The sequence below is a fragment of the Sebastes umbrosus genome, chromosome 18, assembly GCF_015220745.1.
Source record: "Sebastes umbrosus isolate fSebUmb1 chromosome 18, fSebUmb1.pri, whole genome shotgun sequence".
Lineage (NCBI taxonomy): Eukaryota > Metazoa > Chordata > Actinopteri > Perciformes > Sebastidae > Sebastes > Sebastes umbrosus.
In genome coordinates this window covers 28881734-28903082 of record NC_051286.1, presented here as the reverse complement: position 1 = coordinate 28903082, position 21349 = coordinate 28881734, and the positions used below count along the sequence as shown (strand labels likewise).

At 43.5% G+C, this 21349-nt stretch overlaps 1 protein-coding gene across 1 annotated transcript in view; it reads right to left on the bottom strand.

Moving 5' to 3' along the window:
- Window positions 1-21349, bottom strand: part of mdn1 (midasin AAA ATPase 1) — a 127696-nt gene that overhangs the window by 102568 nt on the left and 3779 nt on the right. The window contains exons 4-20 of the mRNA XM_037750648.1: window positions 21016-21123; window positions 20622-20814; window positions 20335-20544; window positions 19277-19408; window positions 19045-19148; window positions 17635-17749; window positions 15304-15488; window positions 11149-11230; window positions 10824-10919; window positions 10495-10607; window positions 8465-8613; window positions 8306-8366; window positions 6942-7153; window positions 6745-6848; window positions 4129-4273; window positions 1693-1789; window positions 681-794 (exon numbers count right to left, since the gene is read on the bottom strand). Coding sequence (XP_037606576.1) covers window positions 681-794; window positions 1693-1789; window positions 4129-4273; window positions 6745-6848; window positions 6942-7153; window positions 8306-8366; window positions 8465-8613; window positions 10495-10607; window positions 10824-10919; window positions 11149-11230; window positions 15304-15488; window positions 17635-17749; window positions 19045-19148; window positions 19277-19408; window positions 20335-20544; window positions 20622-20814; window positions 21016-21123 — 2220 coding nt within the window. The remainder of the gene's footprint in view (window positions 1-680; window positions 795-1692; window positions 1790-4128; window positions 4274-6744; window positions 6849-6941; window positions 7154-8305; window positions 8367-8464; window positions 8614-10494; window positions 10608-10823; window positions 10920-11148; window positions 11231-15303; window positions 15489-17634; window positions 17750-19044; window positions 19149-19276; window positions 19409-20334; window positions 20545-20621; window positions 20815-21015; window positions 21124-21349) is intronic.

Genomic DNA, 21349 nt, shown 5'->3' with positions numbered 1-21349 from the left:
CAACCCCACCCTTCGAAAAAATTTAATTCAAATCCATCGCGGACTTTTGGAGTAATCCTGCGAACAGGACAAACCAACACTGGTGAAAACAAAACCTCCTTCCAAGGCCCTTGGCCATGCTAATACACCGTCTTACACAGACTTCTGGAGCCACAGTTGCTTTCAGCACTGTCTGGACCAGCAGTACCCTGGTATCAGCTGCTGGACCGGCGGTACCCTGGTATCAGCTGCTGGACCGGCGGTACCCTGGTATCAGCTGCTGGACCGGCGGTACCCTGGTATCAGCTGCTGGACCGGCGGTACCCTGCTATCAGCTGCTGGACCAGCGGTACCCTGGTATCAGCTGCTGGACCAGCGGTACCCTGCTAACAGCTGCTGGACCAGCGGTACCCTGGTATCAGCTGCTGGACCAGCGGTACCCTGCTATAAGCTGCTGGACCAGCGGTACCCTGCTATCAGCTGCTGGACCAGCGGTACCCCGGTATCAGCTGCTGGACCAGCGGTACACCGGTATGAGCTGCTGGACCAGCGGTACCCTGCTATCAGCTGCTGGACCAGCGGTACCCCGGTATCAGCTGCTTGACCAGCTATCCCGGTATCAGCTGCTGGACCAGCGGTACCCTGGTATCAGCTGCTGGACCAGCGGTACACCGGTATCAGCTGCTGTAACATTAACTAACCTTATGATGCCACTGATGACACTCCTGTGTGGATTCAAGCTCTTGAGGTAGTCTGAAACCAGGATCCGCAGGTCTCCCTCATTCTCCAGCTCCTCCACATACAGCTCAGTAAACCTGGGAGGGACAGACACACACACACACACACACACACACACACACACACACGCACACGCAACAGGTTGACAAATGAAACGTGGCGTCCCATCACTGTGACAGCAACAACTATGGCAGCCACTGCTCTAGTCTAACAATGGGATGTGTCTAATGAAGGGAGGGATGTAACAATGGGATGTGTCTAATGAAGGGACGGATGTGACAATGGGATGTGTCTAATGAAGGGAAGGATGTAACAATGGGATGTGTTTAATGAAGGGAGGGATGTAACAATGGGATGTGTCTAATGAAGGGAGGGATGTAACAATGGGATGTGTTTAATGAAGGGGGATGTAACAATGGGATGTGTCTAATGAAGGGATGGATGTAACAATGGGATGTGTTTAATGAAGTAAGGGATGTAACAATGGGATTTGTCTAATGAAGGGAAGGATGTGACAATGGGATGTGTCTAATGAAGGGAAGGATGTAACAATGGGATGTGTCTAATGAAGTGAGGGATGTAACAATGGGATGTGTCTAGTGAAGTGAGGGATGTAACAATGGGATGTGTCTAATGAAGTGAGGGATGTAACAATGGGATGTGTCTAATGAAGGGAGGGATGTAACAATGGGATGTGTCTAATGAAGGGAGGAGTGTAACAATGGGATGTGTCTAATGAAGGGAGGAGTGTAACGATGGGATGTGTCTAATGAAGGGAGGAGTGTAACAATGGGATGTGTCTAATGAAGGGAGGAGTGTAACGATGCGGGTTTAGGTGTTCCCTTCCCTCTTTAACCGCTTTAACCTGTTAAACTGTTAACATGCTCTGTATGTATTGTTATTTGTACCAACTAAAAGCAGTATAATCCGGTGTGGCGTGGAGAGCTAATGAGATAAAGTCACACAGTCAGTCACCTGTTCCTGAGGCCCAGAGGCAGGTTCCTCTTCCCCACATCAGTAGCTGGGTTCATGCAGGCAAAGAGACGGAAGTCTGGGTGGCGGACCAGGGGCTCTGTGATCAACAAACACAGTCATTTCATCTATATAAGAGGTCTCCTCAGGGATCACTGTGTACCATCACAAGATCTCTCCCTGACATGGCCTACTCAGCCCTTCTGGCAACCACTCTCATTCTTTTCAATTGGAAGAGTGACCACTCATTATGTTGGGGTCATCCCTGATGTATCTGTACCCTGTATGTATGAACAAGACAGTCAAGAAAAACACTGTGACAAAAAACTAAGTTCAAAGTTTAGCAGAACTAGATGAGGATTGATTGATTGATTGATTGATTGATTGATTGATTGATAGATTGATAGATTGATAGATTGATAGATTGATAGATTGATAGATTGATATCGATCAGTGATTAATTTAGTGCTTTGGTGCTGGCGATAATGCCGTGTTGCTTTTATGCCAGGATATTTTTGACGGTTACAATGTTCACTATGACAGATTAGACAATTGAGAGTCATAAATTCTTGGCGTGACTTGGCCGCGACACATGACAGACTACATGTGGGTCCCCTATTCCGACAATACACACACTCCCGGCAACGCCGTCTTAATAAACTCGGAAAACAAAGTTCGGAAACTTGCGTTTGGTGGATTATTTCTCTGTTGTTACAATACTAATTGGCATTGTATTTTACATCGCTGGAAAGTTTATTGACCTTCACAATGATGTCCAACTTGTAGGGATCATGCATTTGTGGGATGAGCAGCACAGCTGATTATGTGGGGAGCGCCCAAGAAAAATTTGCCAAAATTCTCTGCCAATGCTAAAGTTTCCAAGTTTCTGAACTTTTTTCCCGAGTTTATATACGGGCTTACCGGGGCTGAAGCCCCCGGGCCCGACCATGTAAAGGGGCCCATGAGACGCAGCAGTGGTGGTGTTTTTTACTCCGACACAACCTAGATTGAATATCCTACCGCGAGGTCCGGCAGCAGTTGAAGGTCCGATGACATCATTCTACAAAATAAGTAGCCATGTGCTTCTGTTTACAGCTGTGTGCATCTGTGCTCAGCCGGTCAAATTCACGGTCATGACGGAACACGTCGTGGAAAGCAAAAAAAAATCAAACATGCTAGACTTCCTGTTTGGACGTCGTGAGGCATCCCAGACTTTGTGAGGCGTTCCACACATCGTGAGGCGTTGGATGTCGTGAGGCGTCCCGGACGTTGTGAGGCGTCCCGGACACGGCGTCGGTTGTTGTGTACTATGACACACTACACGAGATAAAACGATCGATTTTCGCACACAACACTCATTTATCGTTCCCGATCCGAGTCAACACCCTATGACGGCCGTGTCGAGCTATAATCGGGCTGATGTGGTGTAGTCTGAACCGGGCATTACTGTAATGTGGATAACCAGTATTCTCACAGTATTAAGAGGAGACACCAGGCAAAGACACTGGTTTTTCATAAACTGGTCAATTGTGTGAGATTTTGGTCTGTTTTGCTTCTAGAAGACGTCTTCTGTCAGACTAGTGGAAAAAACATCCAAAACACACATTTAGCTGATTATTTCACTACTTTGTCTATTTGCGTCTGTAGATTTCATTTCATGAACGTTAGTAATCACCTGGGGAAGTTTCATGGTGATATATATTAGTTATTTTTTTACCTTATTCAAAATGTATGGAATTTTACAATCCACATCTTTAAGGGCTGTTTTCTCTAAAAGAGGTTTTTCTCAGACTCTGAGCCAGAAATCTCCACTTCAGCAGCTCTTACATCCACCAGACTTCCCAGTTCCATTCCTATCTATATTCTGAAGGTTTTTGATTCTGATTTATACATCATTTTATTCATAAAAACATGGCAAAAATAGATTTTTTTTTATGGTTGTTGACAGTATCAACTGGACTTGGTTTAGATTCTTCAAGACGTTTCACTTCTCATCCGAGAGAAGACAGCTTCTTCAGTCCTGGCTGAATGGTAGGGGAACCCAGGAATTTAACCTCTGTGGGGTCGGTAGCATATATAATATAGAAACCATATATTCCTGCTATCGACCCCACAGAGTTTAAATCCCTGGGTTCCCCTACCATTCAGCCAGAACTGACCCCGTATTTAATCAACATTTCAGAACTATTGCTGCTCTCACTTTTGGGTTTTATCTCCAGGTTGTGAACATCATTCAGACTGCAACTACATAAAGTGTTTCTACTAACAAAAAGTACAGAGCTCGACTGAATCTATGAATTCAAATGATGTTTAACTCTGGTTACAAATGTGAATCTAAATGTATTCAATAAAGGATTTACATCAGATTTGATACTGGATTCAGATTTGATAAAATTAATCAAACCCCAACCCCAACGGGTGATAGGTAACGGTCCTCACCAGTGTCTCCACGGTCTAGCAGCACCAGAGACCCGGCGCTGCCCTCCAGCAGTCCACTCAAACACTCCAGGGTCTCAGCTGCTGCCAAGTTGATCTCATCCAGCAGGATCCAGTGCCCCTTCTTCACTGCCTGAGCTAGTGTTCCCTAGAGAGGAGCACAAAGAGGTCAGAGCTGCACCTTAACCGTTAGGCTACCAGGGCACCCTTTGACAACATATTTGTTAGAGACATAGTTGGGGTGTTTCTCAGTGGGGGTGTATGAGCTACTTCTCCCTAGTCATGTACAGACGTAGGCAAAGTTGTTGGTAACGTTCCGTTAAAGAGAGAAAAACCCACAATGGTCACTGAAATAACTTGAAACTGACAAAAGTAATAATAAATAAAAATTTACTGAAAATTAACTAATGAAAATCAGCTGTTGCTTTTGAATTGTGGTTCAACAGAATCATTTTAAAAAACAAACTGATGAAACTGGCCTAGACAAAAATGATGGTAGCCCTAGAAAAGATTGAAAATAATTTGACCATAGGGACATATTAAACTAAGGTGTGTCCTGTAATTAGCATCACAGGTGTCTTCAAACTTGTAATCAGTCAGTCTGCCTATTTAAAGGGTGAAAAGTAGTCACTGTGCTGTTTGGTGTCATGGTGTGTACCACACTGAACATGGACCACAGAAAGCTAAGGAGAGAGTTGTCTCAGGAGATCAGAAAGAACATTATAGACCTTCATGTTAAAGGTAAAGGCTATAAGACCATCTCCAAGCAGCTTGACGTTCCTGTGACTACAGCTGCACATATTATTCAGAAGTTTAAGGTCCACGGGACTGTAGCCAACCTCCCTGGACGTGGCCGCAAGGGGAAAATTGATGACATATTGAAGAGACGGATAATACGAATGGTAACCAAAGAGCCCAGAACAACTTCCAAAGAGATTAGAGGTGAACTCCAAGGTCAAGGTACATCAGTGTCAGATCGCACCATCCGTCACTGTTTGAGCCAAAGTGGACTTAATGGAAGACAACTTAGGAGGACACCAAATCATAAAAAAGCGAGACTGGAATTTTCCAAAATGCATATTGACAAGCCACAAAGCTTCTGGGAGAATGTCCTTTGGACAGATGAGACAAAACTGGAGCTTTTTGGCAAGTCACATCAGCTCTATGTTCACAGACGAAGAGATGAAGCATCCAAAGAAAAGAACACTGTACCTAATGTGAAACATGGAGGAGGCTCGGTTATGTTATGGGGCTGCTTTGTTGCATCTGGCACAGGGTGTCTTGAATCTGTGCAGGGTGCAATGAAATCTCAAGACTATCAAGGCATTCTGGAGCGAAATGTGCTGCCCAGTGTCAGAAAGCTTGGTCTCAGTTGCAGGTCATGGGTCCTCAAACAGGATAATGACCCAAAACACAGCTAAAAACACCCAAGAATGGCTAAGAACAAAACATTGGACTATTCTGAAGTGGCCTTCTATGAGCCCGGATCTAAATCCTATTGAACATCTGTGGAAGGAGCTGAAACATGCTGTCTGGAGAAGGCACCCTTCAAACCTGAGACAGCTGGAGCAGTTTGCTCACGAGGAGTGGGCCAACATACCTGTCGACAGGTGCAGAAGTCTCATTGAGAGTTACAGAAATCACTTGATTGCAGTGATTGCCTCAAAAGGTTGTGCAACAAAATATTAAGTTAATGTTACCATCATTTTTGTCTAGGCCAGTTTCATTAGTTTGTTTTTTTAAATGATTCTGCTGAACCATAATTCAAAAACAATATCTGATTTTCATTAGTTAATTTTCAGTGAATTTTTATTTATTATTACTTTTGTCAGTTTCAAGTTATTTCAGTGACCATTGTGGGTTTTTCTCTCTTTAACGGAACGTTACCAACAACTTTGCCTATGTCTGTATTACCTACAGTAGATGGAGTGTGGAGAAACAGACAGGAGTACCAGCATGGGAGCAAAGCAGTGCTCTGCTGTGGACGGGGGCAGCAGCATATAAAAGAATCAATATCAGTTACAGTGTACGCCATATTTAGAATATTTCCTCCCCTTTACCTTGCCGTGAGACAGTTATACAGTGTGTTTCCAACGGGGAACTGAAGCCGTTATCTATGCTCTCACCAAAGCCACCAGGCTCCATTGAAAAAAATCTGAATTTGACCTCTCAGAACACGGGAGCTGCTGCTCTACCGCCGCCTCCATCGGTTAGTTGGTTTGTGTTATTGTGTTGTTCGGATTCACCAAAGTCACACAAGAACACACACAAACTAAGCGATGGAGGCAGCGGTAGAGCAGCAGCTCCCATGTTCTGAGAGGTCAAATTCATATTTTTTTCAATGGAGTCTGGTGGCAATATGAATACATTTATATGGAGCATATGGATACAACGGCTTCAGTTCCCCGTTGGAAAGGGCTGTCTGATGGCGAGGTAAAGCGGTGAAAATATTCTAAAATAGTGTACACTTAATCTGATATTGCTTTGCTCCTGTGTTGGTACTCCTGTCTGTTTCTCCTGACTCGGACTCCGTCTACTATAGGTAATACACTGACTATGGAGAAGTAGCTCATACACCCCCACTGAGAAACACCCAAACTATCCCTTTAAGGTCTTTACCTCTACAAAGGCGAAGACCATGGCAGCCTCACAGGCTCGGATCTGCTGCTGGGTCTGGTTCAGCTTGGCAGCCAATGCTTCCCACTGCTCCTGCAGCAAGGCAGCTGCACAAACACACGAGGAATATTAGCCTTTCACTGTGTGACAGAAGCCAAGACACTAACCGTTATCACTGTTTAGTCTTCCTGGTACATTACCGTTTGCTTTCTCCTGTAGCTCCTTCGTGAGAGCAGACTTGCACACATGGTCCATGAGCTTGAGCAGATCCTGCCAGCGCTTCCCCCTGAAGCAGGTCTGTACATGACCCAGAAAGGTCAGGTTCTGCTTCCTGGAGTATGTCTGGGAGAACAAGTCCTCAAAGGCCTCCCGCAGAGGGAGCAAGATCTGCTTGTGGTCTACTGGCTTGTACCTGCATTAGACAGAAAATAACGGTTTTAAACAGGAGTTTTGCTCCAAAACAAAACTTGTGCCATCCACCAGCAACGACACAGAACCACTATTCTGCAGCTGGGAGATGCATAATATCAAACTACCCTGTCTCCTACAACATCATGTTCCCATACAAATAAACTGCATTCTCATTAGGTTTGGAGGGAAGCGTATTTTCTCCCAGATACAGTCACAAAACAAAATCTAGTAGATTTACCGCCTGGTGGTTGTACACCTCCGCCAACCAGTCCAGTGTCAGTTTACATCCATGTCTGTCCAAAATGGCATCACTACATCATTAGACATGTCTGTGAAATAGTCAGAATTAGCTATGAACTCTTGTTATGGCCAAAAACGTGTTTTGTGAGGTCACAGTGACCTTGACCGTTGACCACCAAAATCTAATGAGTTCCTCCTTGAGTCCAAGTGGACATATGTGTCAAATATGAAGAAATTCCCTCCAGACTTTCCTGAGATATGGCGTCCATAAGAATGGTCCAGATGGACGGATGGACGGACAACCCGAAAACAGAATTCCTACGAACGTTAACGGAGGTGCCATTGAGTTATTATTATGAGGCGTTCAAAGTCGGCTCAAGAAAAATGACAATTGGGCGAAAGGTAAATTACAACGTTATCATGATGTGTTCAAATGTAATCTCGTAAAATGTAGTTTTTGGCAAGAAACTTGAATAAATCCAGTAGTTTGAAGGAGATGTTTTCACATCAATATAAAATAGATATTAGAGAGAGAATTATGACCTGTTTAACTTCATAACAACTTACCAAGATTTTGAAATAATCATAATCATTTAAATTATGTGTTTTTATGCAAATAACCACTATAGATGACAATAACAAAGTACAGTACGGTACTGTGTACAGTTACCTCCCTGCCCCGAAAAATAGGGCTCCCCCAGAAGCTCCCTGATTCTGCTGAGTGCTAGTCACTTTAACCCTTTGTTTCAATACCATGCCATTTTGTTAAATTTGGCCCTTTCGTAAGAGTTCGTCTGTTGCAGCACAAACTGTTTTTAACCATGAAGATGACAGATGGTATTTGATATTATCTCTGTATGTGATCAAACATGTTATGTTAATGTTATTAAGGGACAGTTTGTATGTCACTCACCCTCCGAGCAGGTCGGCAGTGTCGCTCTGCTGGTTCATGTTCACAACCCGCAACCTGTGTCCTGGATTGACCACACCATAGGGAACATGTGAATCAGGAATGGTGACCAACCATGTGAAGTCATTTATATATACTGTATATATATATTGATATAGTCACCTGTGACTCTGGCCAGGTGTTGTACAGTGGAAGTCTTTCCCGTTCCCGTCTCTCCCACCAGGAGGACAGGCTCTCCTTTGGCCACACACACTGCCAGCTGTTCCAGCAGCACAGCAGAGGGACGAGTAGCAGCAAACGTCTGGTTGTCCCTGTTCATGGCAATAAAGAACATATTTAATGATAACACACTGGGTGGTATGCTTTGTATGTAGATACTGGTGTCACATCCCAGCCCCCTCACCCATAAAATACTATAACATGAACAGGCCTGAAGGTTAAAATACTTTTTAAAAATCCTATAGAGTTCCATCTCCAGGGTGAAAGTTGTTTAGTTCCTATTATTCTTAAATTTTGGTGGCAATCCAGATCATGATCCAGATTCAGGAATATTTTTAAGGATTCCGATCAGCCTGATCATTAACACCACAGGGTATAACACATGCGCAGTGTAACTGATGACGCGTTGATGACGCGTTGATGACGCGTTGATGACGCGTTGATGACGCGTGGCCCCGCCTCCTTCTGAGAGCAGAGAGATACGTGTGTGGATGTGTGTGCGGGAGCTGCTGTCCGTCCGCGGTGAGAAAGAACAAAGCGGTAGCTGACGGGATGAAAGACAACGTAGTGTAACGTTCTACAGACATGACAAGGCTGCTGAATGAGAGAGGCATCCGCCGACATGTTACACAGAAACACACCGTGTTAATAATAAGCCGACCACCTCACGGTAACGCCAGCTGGGAGCTGGGATCTGTTTTTAAAGTCCCGCACCTTGGCGGAGGTCTGCGCTCTCTGAGTGAAATTCTAGTTTATTCTTATTTTTATTTTTTTCCTTTTCCCTCTAAATATATTATCTGGGATCCATCTTTTAAATTTTGCAATTGTTTTTAAGGGCCCTTCTGACCGTTTCCTCAGGCTCTTCTATCCACAGAAACATCTGACTCATTGTTTAGCTTGTTCCACTTTATTACATAAATAGTTTAGCCAAGTTGGTTCTGTCAAATACTCTGACCAGCAACTAGATTGATACCAATGATATCTCAACCCCTTACTTTCACCCTTACTGTGCAACCCCTCGCCATCGCCATTCGCTCCGACAACATATATATTTCTTCTACTATTTCACTTCTATTATTTTCGCTCGCCAATTATTGACAAACATATGGGTCAGTACCAACATATCTGCAATAAACTAACTTTAACATTTATTGGTGGGGCTCTTTGTGTTGGGGTGGAGGTGGACATCCCAGATGCAGATCTCTAAACATGAACAAATAAAAGCAAACTCTTCCTCATGGCTAGATACCACTAAGCCTAAATGAGAAAATGTCTTGTTGTTGTAACGTGAGTGAACTGACAGCGTTGACTATCAGATGATGGTAAATGTTTAAATGTAAATGGAACAGTAGCACGGGCAGAGGAGAGCAGTGTTTATCTACAGTTAGCTAAAACTAGCTAACACTAGCCACCACAAGCTACTGGTCATACAAGACCCAGTGAGACTGTAGCAGTGTGTTGAAATGAGCAAGAGTGCGTTTTACTGATTATGAATTACACTTTTCTCTTAGTAAGAGAAATAATGTGTATTTTCTTCTTTCAAAAGTTACTTCTCGCTCACTTTAAATCACTTTTTGAGATGGAGAAACGACAGAGACAGTGAGCTATACAAGTTTTAAATATCTATAAGATCAAAAGTCAATGTGCTTTATCATTATTACACCCTCAGATTCCTTTTAATAGGGCATACTGCATGCTACTATATAAAGTCACACAGTCTAAAGTCCGACACCTGTTCATATTGGCTTTGGGAAAGAATCAATGTGAATATTTGGGCATGTCCTGATGGCCGGGCCATTAGATGGATGGGTTTACCATAATGTAGTTTAAAATCAATTCAATGTTTATTCAATTTACCAGCAGGGGGTCTATCTGGTCCTATCAGTGAGTGGATGTTGGCACAGCAACTAGCTGATGCATATATGGAGCAAACAGAGGTCAAAGGGGGGAAATGGGCAGGGTGTCCCACTTACAAACTCAGCTGCACCGCTTCGGTCTGCTTTCGACCCAGAGTCACCCTGCCCACCGAGGCCTCCAGCTCGGACAGCGAGATGCCCGGCTGGTACATCTGGCAGAAGTGCTGCGCCTGGAAGTCCAATCAGAACATGTGTTTCTATACCATGTAGATTATAAAACAGCAGAGAGACAGCAAGGTGCTGAAACTTTCCCCAGATATCGGATAAACATTAATGTCCAAAATACAATGTTCTTATTTTCTAATCAATCACTCCTGTAGGGGGGTGCTCTACAGAAATGCCCCTCCCCCAAAACTTGTTTGTTCCAAAGCAGGCTGGTCAAATACCTTCTCTTTGGAGATGTTGAGCTTGCTTCCAATGATCTCGGCCATTCGCAGTCGACTTTCAGGACGAGACAGCATGGCTGTGAAGCAGTCAAGAGCCTGACAAAGAGAGGTACCACTAGTCAATAAAGAGAACACATCCTGAATCAGCACCACACTGATTACAGCTTCTATTTCAGAGGCTGTGCAAAACACTGGATGTTATCCATCTTGCGCACACGCAGGTCCAGTATTTAATATCAACAAAGTCACATGTGACCTGGATGACGTAGCGTATACACATTTATCTCTTTATTTGCTCACTTTTTAAGAAATCTGACCCACTAACCTCTTGGAAGACATGTTGTCCTGTGGCTGATGACGAGCTGTCAAAGTTAACACTGATCCGCTCACACCATTTCAGCAGGTCCCTGTACAATCAGAATGAAGACGCATCAAAAAAACATGAATGAAAATGAATGTAACCATGTATTTTTATGACATGGAAGACAAATAGATGGTATGTAAGAGACACAACTACAATCTGTGAATCAGCTTGTTATTCAGGTGTTCCATACAGTCTCAGGTGATCAAGAAGAATGAAAGAGAACATGATTGGAGACTGCTGAAACAAAGCTCTGCATGCACGCTGCACTGGATTAAATGAACAATAATGATCATGGAAGGGAAAGTTGGTTTCATCAGTAGCTTTGGTATGGGCTCATAGTATACTAGTGGTAGGTGAAACAAGAAGTCAACAGAAAGGAACTAGACTATCTTGTGATTGGATCACACCAGCCGTGAAGCCAAATCATTCAAATGTGTTGTTCTCTCTAGCAGCCAGCAGGGGGCGACTCCTCTGATTGTATAGAAGTCTATGAAAAAATGAGCCTACTTCTCTCTTGATTTATTACCTCAGTAAACATTGTAAACATGAGTTTATGGTCTCAATCTCTAGTTTCAAGTCTTCTTCAATACAGCATGATGTTCATTCAGTAAATGATGGTCCCATTTAGAGTCAGATAGACCATAAAGCAGGGGATGCTTTAGGGCGGGGCTACCTTGTGATTGACAGGTCGCTACCACAACGTTATCCGGTCTGGGAGTTGTCTGTGTTTTCATCTTATAACTTTAACCCTTTCACAGTGCGTTTTCACTTCATCACAGTTAATTAGGGTTAGGGTCTAACCCTCCACACACGCGCACGCGCACACACACACACACACACACACACACACACACACACACACACACACACACACACACACACACACACACACGTTGAAAACAACAGCAGCCACATGGCTGTAATGAGGGCCTTTTTCAATAGCATGAACCCTAATGAACTAGACCAACACATACAAGCATCGCAGGCCGAGCTCTAAAGGTAATTACATTGATCCATGAAAAGCACACAGTATGTTTTATTGAAGAGCAGAGCATGGAAACTACAGACACATTGATTTCATGGCTGAATCTTCACCAGCACACACATCCCACTGAGAGCACATGGGAAGTTCAAAAAGCACCAGGGCAGCAGAGAGTAAGGTCTCTAACCACTGCATGGTACGGTACGGCTCGGCTCAGCTCGCTTTTGGTATCATTTTTTCTCGATTTGGTTTCCCACTGCAGATAGTACCCATTCAATGTAGGCGGGATGCTTAGCTGATCATCATAGCGACGCCGTGTGAAACTGACGTGACTTCATCTTCCACACTAACATGCTAGTTAGTATGTAATAGTAATGTAATAGTACACAAATTACATTCTATTTCTGGTGAAATATTACAGTATACAACGCTGGACATATCCCACAATGCAATGCAGTAGTGACGACAACTTTCATAACAGACGTTGACGGACAGCTCTGTAACATCAGTAACGCTTAAATTTAAGTGAAAGTATAAAATTCCCCTTTGCTAGGCTTATTATATTTTTTAAATTAGTTCACACTTTGATTCTCATGAATTGTAGGTTTGGTCACATGAGGTTGGTACGGGTTACCATGGTTACATGTCTCCAATGTGACGATGTAAATTACTGCTCAGTGCCTCAGAAAAGATCCAGACTACTGTTTATACACACAAAAGTATGTTGAACGTTAGATCACATGTTGGGTATGTAGAGCCGAGTGGGAGATATCGGACACACCCAGACACAGTGTGTCCTCTCAGTGGATCCTTTCTGCGGCAACCCAACAGAGGAATGGCTCTACTTCGTCCATTGACCACGGCGGGGTTTCGCGGGCTGCCATTTTTTTAAACGCCGAGTTGAGGTAATGAAGAAATTGTGGTCGCTATTGATAGCAGCTTGGCTACCTAAAACTGACGGGTTTGTGCAGGATGTCCGGGGAGGAGGTGTTAACCTGTTACCTAAGGAGAACGCCTCAGTTTGACCTGTAGCAGTGTCATAGGCCCTGTTCACACCTGGTATTAACATGCGTCCTCAGTGATCACAAGTGGACAGCTCTAAGTACAGGTGTGAACACACTCAAGACGCATTGAGGACACATTGAGATCGGATTGTTCAGACCACATTCAGAGGTGGTCTGGGCCACATATGACCACATTCTTTTAGCAGTGTGTAGTGAATGTGTCCTGGGCTACATTAAGGACCTCCTACTCATCTGATGTCCAGCTGGGATCCGCGGGATCACCACACCCCTCAGGTGAATAAACAGGCAGACACGGGCGCTTGTCAGCATGGAAACGGCCTCTGTGCTCTACTGTAACCTGTCGGTACAACTGTGTTTTATTTAAATAGATCTTGTTTATAGGCTACATATCTACAGACTATCAGACTAGGCACGTGAAGTGTATTTTTATCACACTGTCGAAGATGTGTCACTGTTTTTGGTCCGCTGCTTTGCGCGGAGCTGACACCCGACCGCCAGCCTGTTCTCTGTCCTCCCGGCTCTCTGGAGCTCTGTACCCCGCTTTTGTCTGGCAAAAGCAGCAGAGGTCCCCGGGGACAGCTGAAGACGCTGAAGACGCATGTGGAGACGCATTCTAATGCCAGGTGTGAACAGACGCACTTAAAGCTGTCCACTTATGATGGTCTGAACAGGGCCATGGTGTGATGCCAGCCCATTGTACAGAGGACAATCTAATCAATAATCTATCGAACACAGCAGCAGCAAGTGGAAAGATAATTAAAGGCTGCTGCTCCAGACTGGCTAGTAGTTTGGATGATGTGAAGCCAAGAGGGCTGAAGCGTTCTACAGTCAGGATAAAGGGCTGCTGTTTGGGAGTTATGGGGCGGAGACAACGTGTAACATAAGGTTGCGTATGGTCCTTTATGTTAGGGCTGAACAATTAATTGACATCTTATCATAATCGCAGTATGGCCTACTGCAACTTTTCAAATCACAGGCAACGACAATATTTGTTAAAGTGAAATGTTTTAAATGAGTTATTGTGGTGCTGCAGAGATGTCCTTCGCTGGCCCGACGTTGTCGGTGCTCGGGCCCTAATAACAATAATAATAATAATAACAATAATAATAATAATAGGTGTTAACTCTACTTTAAGAAATTAATAATACTTGTTAGAATGTTATTAGTTTGTGATTTGTAGTTTTGAATGATGGTCTACATCAACATCTGCATGCGGTTTCACTGGTTTTTTATTTCTCTCATGAAAAATTCAAAGATGTTCAGAATTTGGTCCATCTGCATTTATACTGTAGTCGCAGGGCGAATTCACAGAGAAGGAGAAGGAGAAGGAGAAGGAGAAGGAGAAGAGAAGGAGAAGGAGAAGAAGAAGAAGAAGAAGAAGAAGAAGAAGAAGAAGAAGAAGAAGAAGAAGAAGAAGAAGAAGAAGAAGAAGAAGAAGAAGAAGAAGAAGAAGAAGAAGAAGAAGAAGAAGAAGAAGAAGAAGAAGAAGAAGAAGAAGAAGAAGAAGAAGAAGAAGAAGAAGAAGAAGAAGAAGAAGAAGAAGAAGAAGAAGAAGAAGAAGAAGAAGAAGAAGAAGAAGAAGAAGAAGAAGAAGAAGAAGAAGAAGAAGAAGAAGAAGAAGAAGAAGAAGAAGAAGAAGGAGAAGGAGAAGAAGAAGAAGAGATAGCGGCACCGTGAATTGCTCATCATTTGCAACCTCTATTTGCCCGGTCTGATTCACACAAGATACTGTGCTAAGATACAGCGCAAATACTGGAAGTCCACGAAGTTCTGCTGCTGAGTGCAATTTGCCCTTTTTTGCACCGAGACGCCATAGTTAGGGGCGCATTTCTTCCTTTGTGAGTACTTTGAGAAAAACACGGTTTCATTTTGTCTTATTTGTGCAGGCTTAGCAGGTGCAAAAATCCTTTTGTCAATTTGTCCATCAGTGTTGAAAACCCTCTGTAGTTCTGATACCAAACATGTTCGATATAATTCAGCAAAGAACGGCAGAATGTGATGTGTTCTCCTGAAATCATTATCTCAGGAGAAGACATCGCTTTATTGAATTAAAACAGCAGACAGAGGAGAGTAAAGGGTGAGCAGAGAGAGTAGTGAGCTGGGCCTCACCTCAGTGACAGGGCTCTCCCCTCCAGCGGTGTGCTTCTGTCCTCAGACTTGTGCTGCTGGCTGTCCTCGGGGCTTTGGAGGCTGCTCGTGTCCAGGTCAGAGTGTCTCTCCCCCGTCAGCTGGCAGTAGATATCCAGGAGACGGTCTGACACCACCGTCAGCCTGGGATACCTGCTAATGAGCACCTACAAACAGAGAAACAGGGGACGCTAGTAATACACCACGCCACAGCAATTCTGGAAGGTTTTTGAAGTACAAATATTTCACAGAAAAAGTTAATCTGAAATAAATGTTGTATGTGAAAGGGTAAAAACATATTTCATAGACCAGGGGTCAGCAACCTTTACTATCAAAAGAGCCATTTTAGGGGGGAAAAAAATAAAAAAATCAGTCTGGATCTGCAAAACATTTGAATATTGTGATGAAGGTAACACAGTTTATAGTCTAAGTATATAGTATATAAGTCTAATGCAGTGAGGGCCAAAGAGACAATGTACTACGGAGTATTAGAGACACATTGAGGGGAAAAACATCTGAGATTTACAGAATAAAGTCATAATATTACGAGAACAAAGTCATAATATAACGAGAAAAAAGTTGTAACATTACAAGAATAAAGTCATAATATTACGACAAAAAAGTTGTAACATTGCGAGAATAAAGTCATCACTTTATGAGAAAAAAGTCGTAACATTACGAGAGTAAAGTCGTAACATTTACGAGAATGAAGTCGTAACATTACGAGAAAAAAGCCGTAATATTACGAGAATAAAGTCATAACTTTACGAGAAAAATCTTAATATGAGAATAAAATCATATTACGAGAAAAAAAAGTCGTAACATTACAAGAATAAAGTCATAATATTACGAGAAAAAAGTCGGAATATTACGAAAATAAAGTCATAACTTTACGAGAAAAAAAGCCGTAATATTACGAGAATGATGTCATGACTTTACGAGAAAAAAGCCGTAATATTACGAGAATAAAGTCATAACTTTACGAGAAAAAAAGTTGTAATATTACGAGAATAAAGTCATAACTTTACGAGAAAAAAGCCGTAATATTACGAGAATAAAGTCATAACTTTACGAGAAAAATCTTAATATGAGAATAAAATCATTATATTACGAGAAAAAAAAGTCGTAACATTACAAGAATAAAGTCATAATATTACGAGAAAAAAGTCGGAATATTACGAGAATAAAGTCATAACTTTACGAGAATAAAGTCATAACTTTATGAGAAAAAAGTCATAACATTACGAGAATAAAGTCTTAATATTTCGAGAACAAAAAGTGGTAATATTACAAGAATAAAGTCAGAACTTTACTACAAAAAAGTCGGAATATTATGAGAATAAAGTCATAACTTTACAAGAAAAAAGGCGTAATAACGATAATAAAGTCACAACTTTACAAGAAAAAAAGGCGTAATAACGATAATAAAGTCATAACTTTACAAGAAAAAAGGCGTAATAACGGGAATAAAGTCATAACCTTACGAGAAAAAGTCCTAATATTACGAAAATAAAGTCATAACTTTTTTGATGAAAAAGTCCTAATATTCTGAGAATGAAGTCATAACTTTACGAGAAAAATAACATGTAAAATTATTACTTTATAATATTATGACGTTATTCTCATAATACTACAACTTTTTTTTCTCATAAACCTATGACTTTATTCTCGTAATATTATGACTTTATTCTCTAAATCTCAGATTTATTTTTTTTCCTCAATGTGGCCCTAATACTCTGTCGTACCGTCGTACCATAGACCTACAACAATGATACATAAAAATTAAAATGTAAACAAAAAACAGTTATTCATTTCCATTTTTATAAATCCACATAGAGCCACTGGAGAGGAGCTGAAGAGCTGCATGTGGCTCCGGAGCCGCAGGTTGCTGATCCCCGGTATAGCCTGTTTTATCACTATGCTACGCTAGCTACTGAAGGTATACTGAATGTATACACATGCTGCTTTTGCTTTGTAATGACTGTAACAGTGAATAAAGACCTACCTGTCTTTACAGGAACAGTGTTGCTCCTTGATTTCCTTGTCCTGTCTCACATCACCAGGGGATGGTGGTTCACTTTAACACTGATCTGTTGGTTTTAGCTTCTATCTTTATCTTTTTAACCTGTTATCGCTGCTCAATCAGTTTGACATCCTGATATAGATCCTTGAAAAGCATAGTGTAGACCCTTCTGTCTGCTTCTCTCTGAAATACCTTTTTTGTTTTTCCAAAAATGAACTAGATATTTATGCAGGGACTATATAGATGTTAGACTAGAAGTGTGTGGGGGCTTTAAAGCCAACAACAGTCACCTTCTTCAGCTCTTCTCGTGTCATGTTGCCCATCTGCAGCTTGGTCCAGTACTTGTCCAGCAGCGCTGCATGAGAGTTCTGTGGTTTATGCCAACTGCCACCACTATAGTACATCCTGCAATACACAAGCATACTTATGTCATATCATGCCCACTTTATGCAGTTAATGGCCAGGTATATGGAGGGGTCAACATAGGCTGGGTTTGAACTTTCTCTAATTCTTATATTTCACTGATCACACAACTACTTCCATCACTGGTTGTGTGTACAGCTGCGTCCATCGTCCCCAAATATAGGACTCATTGGGCGTCATACCTAGTCCTAAACCTCTCGTATGAGTGTCGCAAGTTGGATACACCAAACTTTCTTAGATCAGAGGAGAGAAACAAGTGCAACATAAATAAATGACAGCAAAACGCAGCAAAGACTCACGCTGAGCTGAAATGAAGCCAAACTCCCGGGTACGTCACCACATGGTAATGCATCTCACAACCGAGACATCTCTAAGCCTCTAGTACACTGGAACTGATATTGATTCTTTTAGATGCTGCTGTCCCCCCGTCCACAGCAAACGCTGCTTTGCTCTCGTGCTGGTACTCCTGTCTGTTCTCCAGACTCCGTCTACTGTAGGTAATACATTGACTATGGAGAAGTAGCTCATACACCCCCACTGAGAAACACCCCAACTATCCCTTTAAGAGAGTCAAGGACTAGACAGCTTTATGCAATGGATGAATTTAGACTGTCTCAAGTCTGACTAGTAGTTTGATCTAAGCCTTTTAGTCTGTCTTTGTGAAATGTGGACACAGCAAGGACGAGACTATGACAGCAGGCTTTTAACCCGCCTCTATTATGCGGGTGGCTGTGGCTCAGAGGGTAGAGCAGGTTGTCCACCAATCGGAAGGTCGGTGGTTTGATCCCCGGCTGCTCCGGGTCACATGTCGCTGTGTCCTTGAGCAAGACACTTAACCCCAAATTGCTCCCGAAGGCATAGCCATCGGTGTGTGAATGAGTATTTAGATTAGATCCTGATGGGCAAAGTTGGCACCTTAGCAGCCTCTGCCATCAGTGTATGAATGGGTGAATACTGACATGTAGTGTAAAGCGCTTTGAGTGGTCGGAAGACTAGAAAAGCGCTATATAAGTCCAAGTCCATTTACCATATTAGAACAGGTACGTTCAGGATCACTTTTACTTTAAGACTGGGTCAGACAAGTCGTTGTACGACCTAGATTGTTTGAAGCTTACTGAGACCTTAACAATACAGAAAGATGAGAGAGGCCGACCGTAGGCTGTCCCGTGGTTTCTATCAGTGGGACTTTGTTTGAACTGTGAGACACATCCAAATAGAGAAAGATAATCAGGTTGATCACCACAAGCTGCTGTTCCATGATGTAATGACATCCTTACCTTCTTGTTGCAAAGAACTGAAATCCGGGAACAACATCGATGCAATCCTCCCGTCCTGGAATCATCAGCTTTTTGTTCTCCATCAAAGGCAGCAGCACAGATATCTAACAAAAGAACAGTTCCCTCCAGTTGTGGGTTGTTGCAACGATATATTCACAACACACTGCTCTAACATTAAGCTGGTATTCAGAGAATGTGTTGGTGCAAGCCCAGTTCTACAGATTTAACTCACCACATCCAGAGGTGCGTGGTCAATGTCTTCCAGGAGGATCCACTGGCCTTTAGACACTGCCTGGGTCAGCGTTCCTGGCTGCCACACAAACTTCCCTGGTATATCAGTACAACGGTACATCCCCAGCAGCATCTGGGAGACAAACAAAACACATTGACAGATGTTCAGCCTTCCAGTTAACCTCCACTGAATGTTAAAGGGGCACTGCTGTCATTCAGTATCTGAACTTCCTTGAAGTTCAAACAAGGGACAAGAAAAAAAGGTCAAAATCAGAGCAGCAGAGGCCGAGGTACCCCGACTGCTAGGCTAAATTCACCAAAAAATAATGACAGTCCTCCCATTCACTTCAATGTGGGTGGTGTGTTTAACCTGCAGCAGCTGGGATCGCAAGATCACACAGTTGCCTGCGGCGAGAAAGCAACCGGACGTCACGCTGCCCCACTCTCCAACCCAGAGCTGTCCCACTCAGAGCTGTCCAACCCAGAGCTGTCCCACCCAGAGCTGTCCAACCCAGAGCTGTCCCACTCAGAGCTGTCCAACCCAGAGCTGTCCCACCCAGAGCTGTCCCACTCAGAGCTGTCCCACTCAGAGCTGTCCCACTCAGAGCTGTCCGACCCAGAGCTGTCCCACTCAGAGCTGTCCGACCCAGAGCTGTCCCACTCAGAGCTGTCCAACCCAGAGCTGTCCGACCCAGAGCTGTCCAACCCAGAGCTGTCCCACTCAGAGCTGTCCAACCCACACCCAGAGCTGTCCCACTCAGAGCTGTCCGACCCAGAGCTGTCCCACTCAGAGCTGTCCGACCCAGAGCTGTCCGACCCAGAGCTGTCCCACCCAGCGCTGTCCCACCCAGAGCTGTCCCACTCAGAGCTGTCCGACCCAGAGCTGTCCCACCCAGCGCTGTCCCACCCAGAGCTGTCCCACCCAGAGCTGTCCCACTCTGAGCTGTCCGACCCAGAGCTGTCCCACCCAGAGCTGTCCCACCCAGAGATGCTTTCTGTTCAAAATGTTCCGTTCCATAATGTTCAGTCTAAGTGCAGATTGATTCCATGCAGTCTCACCTTGCTGTCAGTTTGATCCCCAAGCTGGACCTTCAGAATCTCTGTAGCTTTTGTATGTCCTGTGACTGCAGCCATGAACTCAACCAGAGCAGTTTTCCCACTTCCAATAGGACCTTCAAGCAGCACGGGCTTCTGGGAAGCCACAGCCAACGCCAGTCTTCTCAGATTACGGCAGGTGGAGTCCACCAGCACCAGATCTTTCTGGTTCCTCTGCAGATTAAGATGAACATTAGGACCAAAAAGATCAACCGCACACTATTTTATGTGACAAGCCAAAGAGTACATACCTGTTCAGCCTGCCTTGGAACTATCCTCGGTAGGACGACACCACAGACTGCCACGACATTCTGGGACAGGTCCTCCGATACCACCTGGCCCCTGGTGAACTTATTAGCTTTCTCCAGGCGCCACATCACAGTGCCCTGATTGGCTAACACCAGGGCTTTCTCTACCTCCAGCTGCTGAGTTTCTTCCAAAGCTCTAAAGAAGCGTAGGACACTGACATGATGCTAACATTTTGAGTGCAGTACTTTAACTTGAGTATTTTTAGATTGTTTTATAAGCACTTTTCCCAGGACACGTCTTCCACCACTGACTGAAACTAAAGATTTTCCATAATACTCTGCCCTACATACTGGATGACAATACATGATAGAGGAAGGAAAAACTAAAAGTACGTACTTAATTTTCATGTGCAGGATCTCATCACTCGTCAGCACCTTTCTCAGAAAGATGGTCTTCTGATTATCAGTCATATGAGAGACCAGCGCTAAACAATGGGCCGTGTACCTGTTGGAGACAGTGAGGAAACACAGTACATTCCATTTGTTGGGTGAACAAGCAGGAAGCAAAATAATGCAAACATAGAAAGGCAATACAACAGCATTACCATAGTAACAGCTAAATGTAAACACCGAGACAGATACGGGGGAAACAACAGAGGGTCTCCACTAGAACCCACGTCATCCACAGGTTTCTGAAGGGATGTTGATGTACTGCTCATTACCATCTTGAC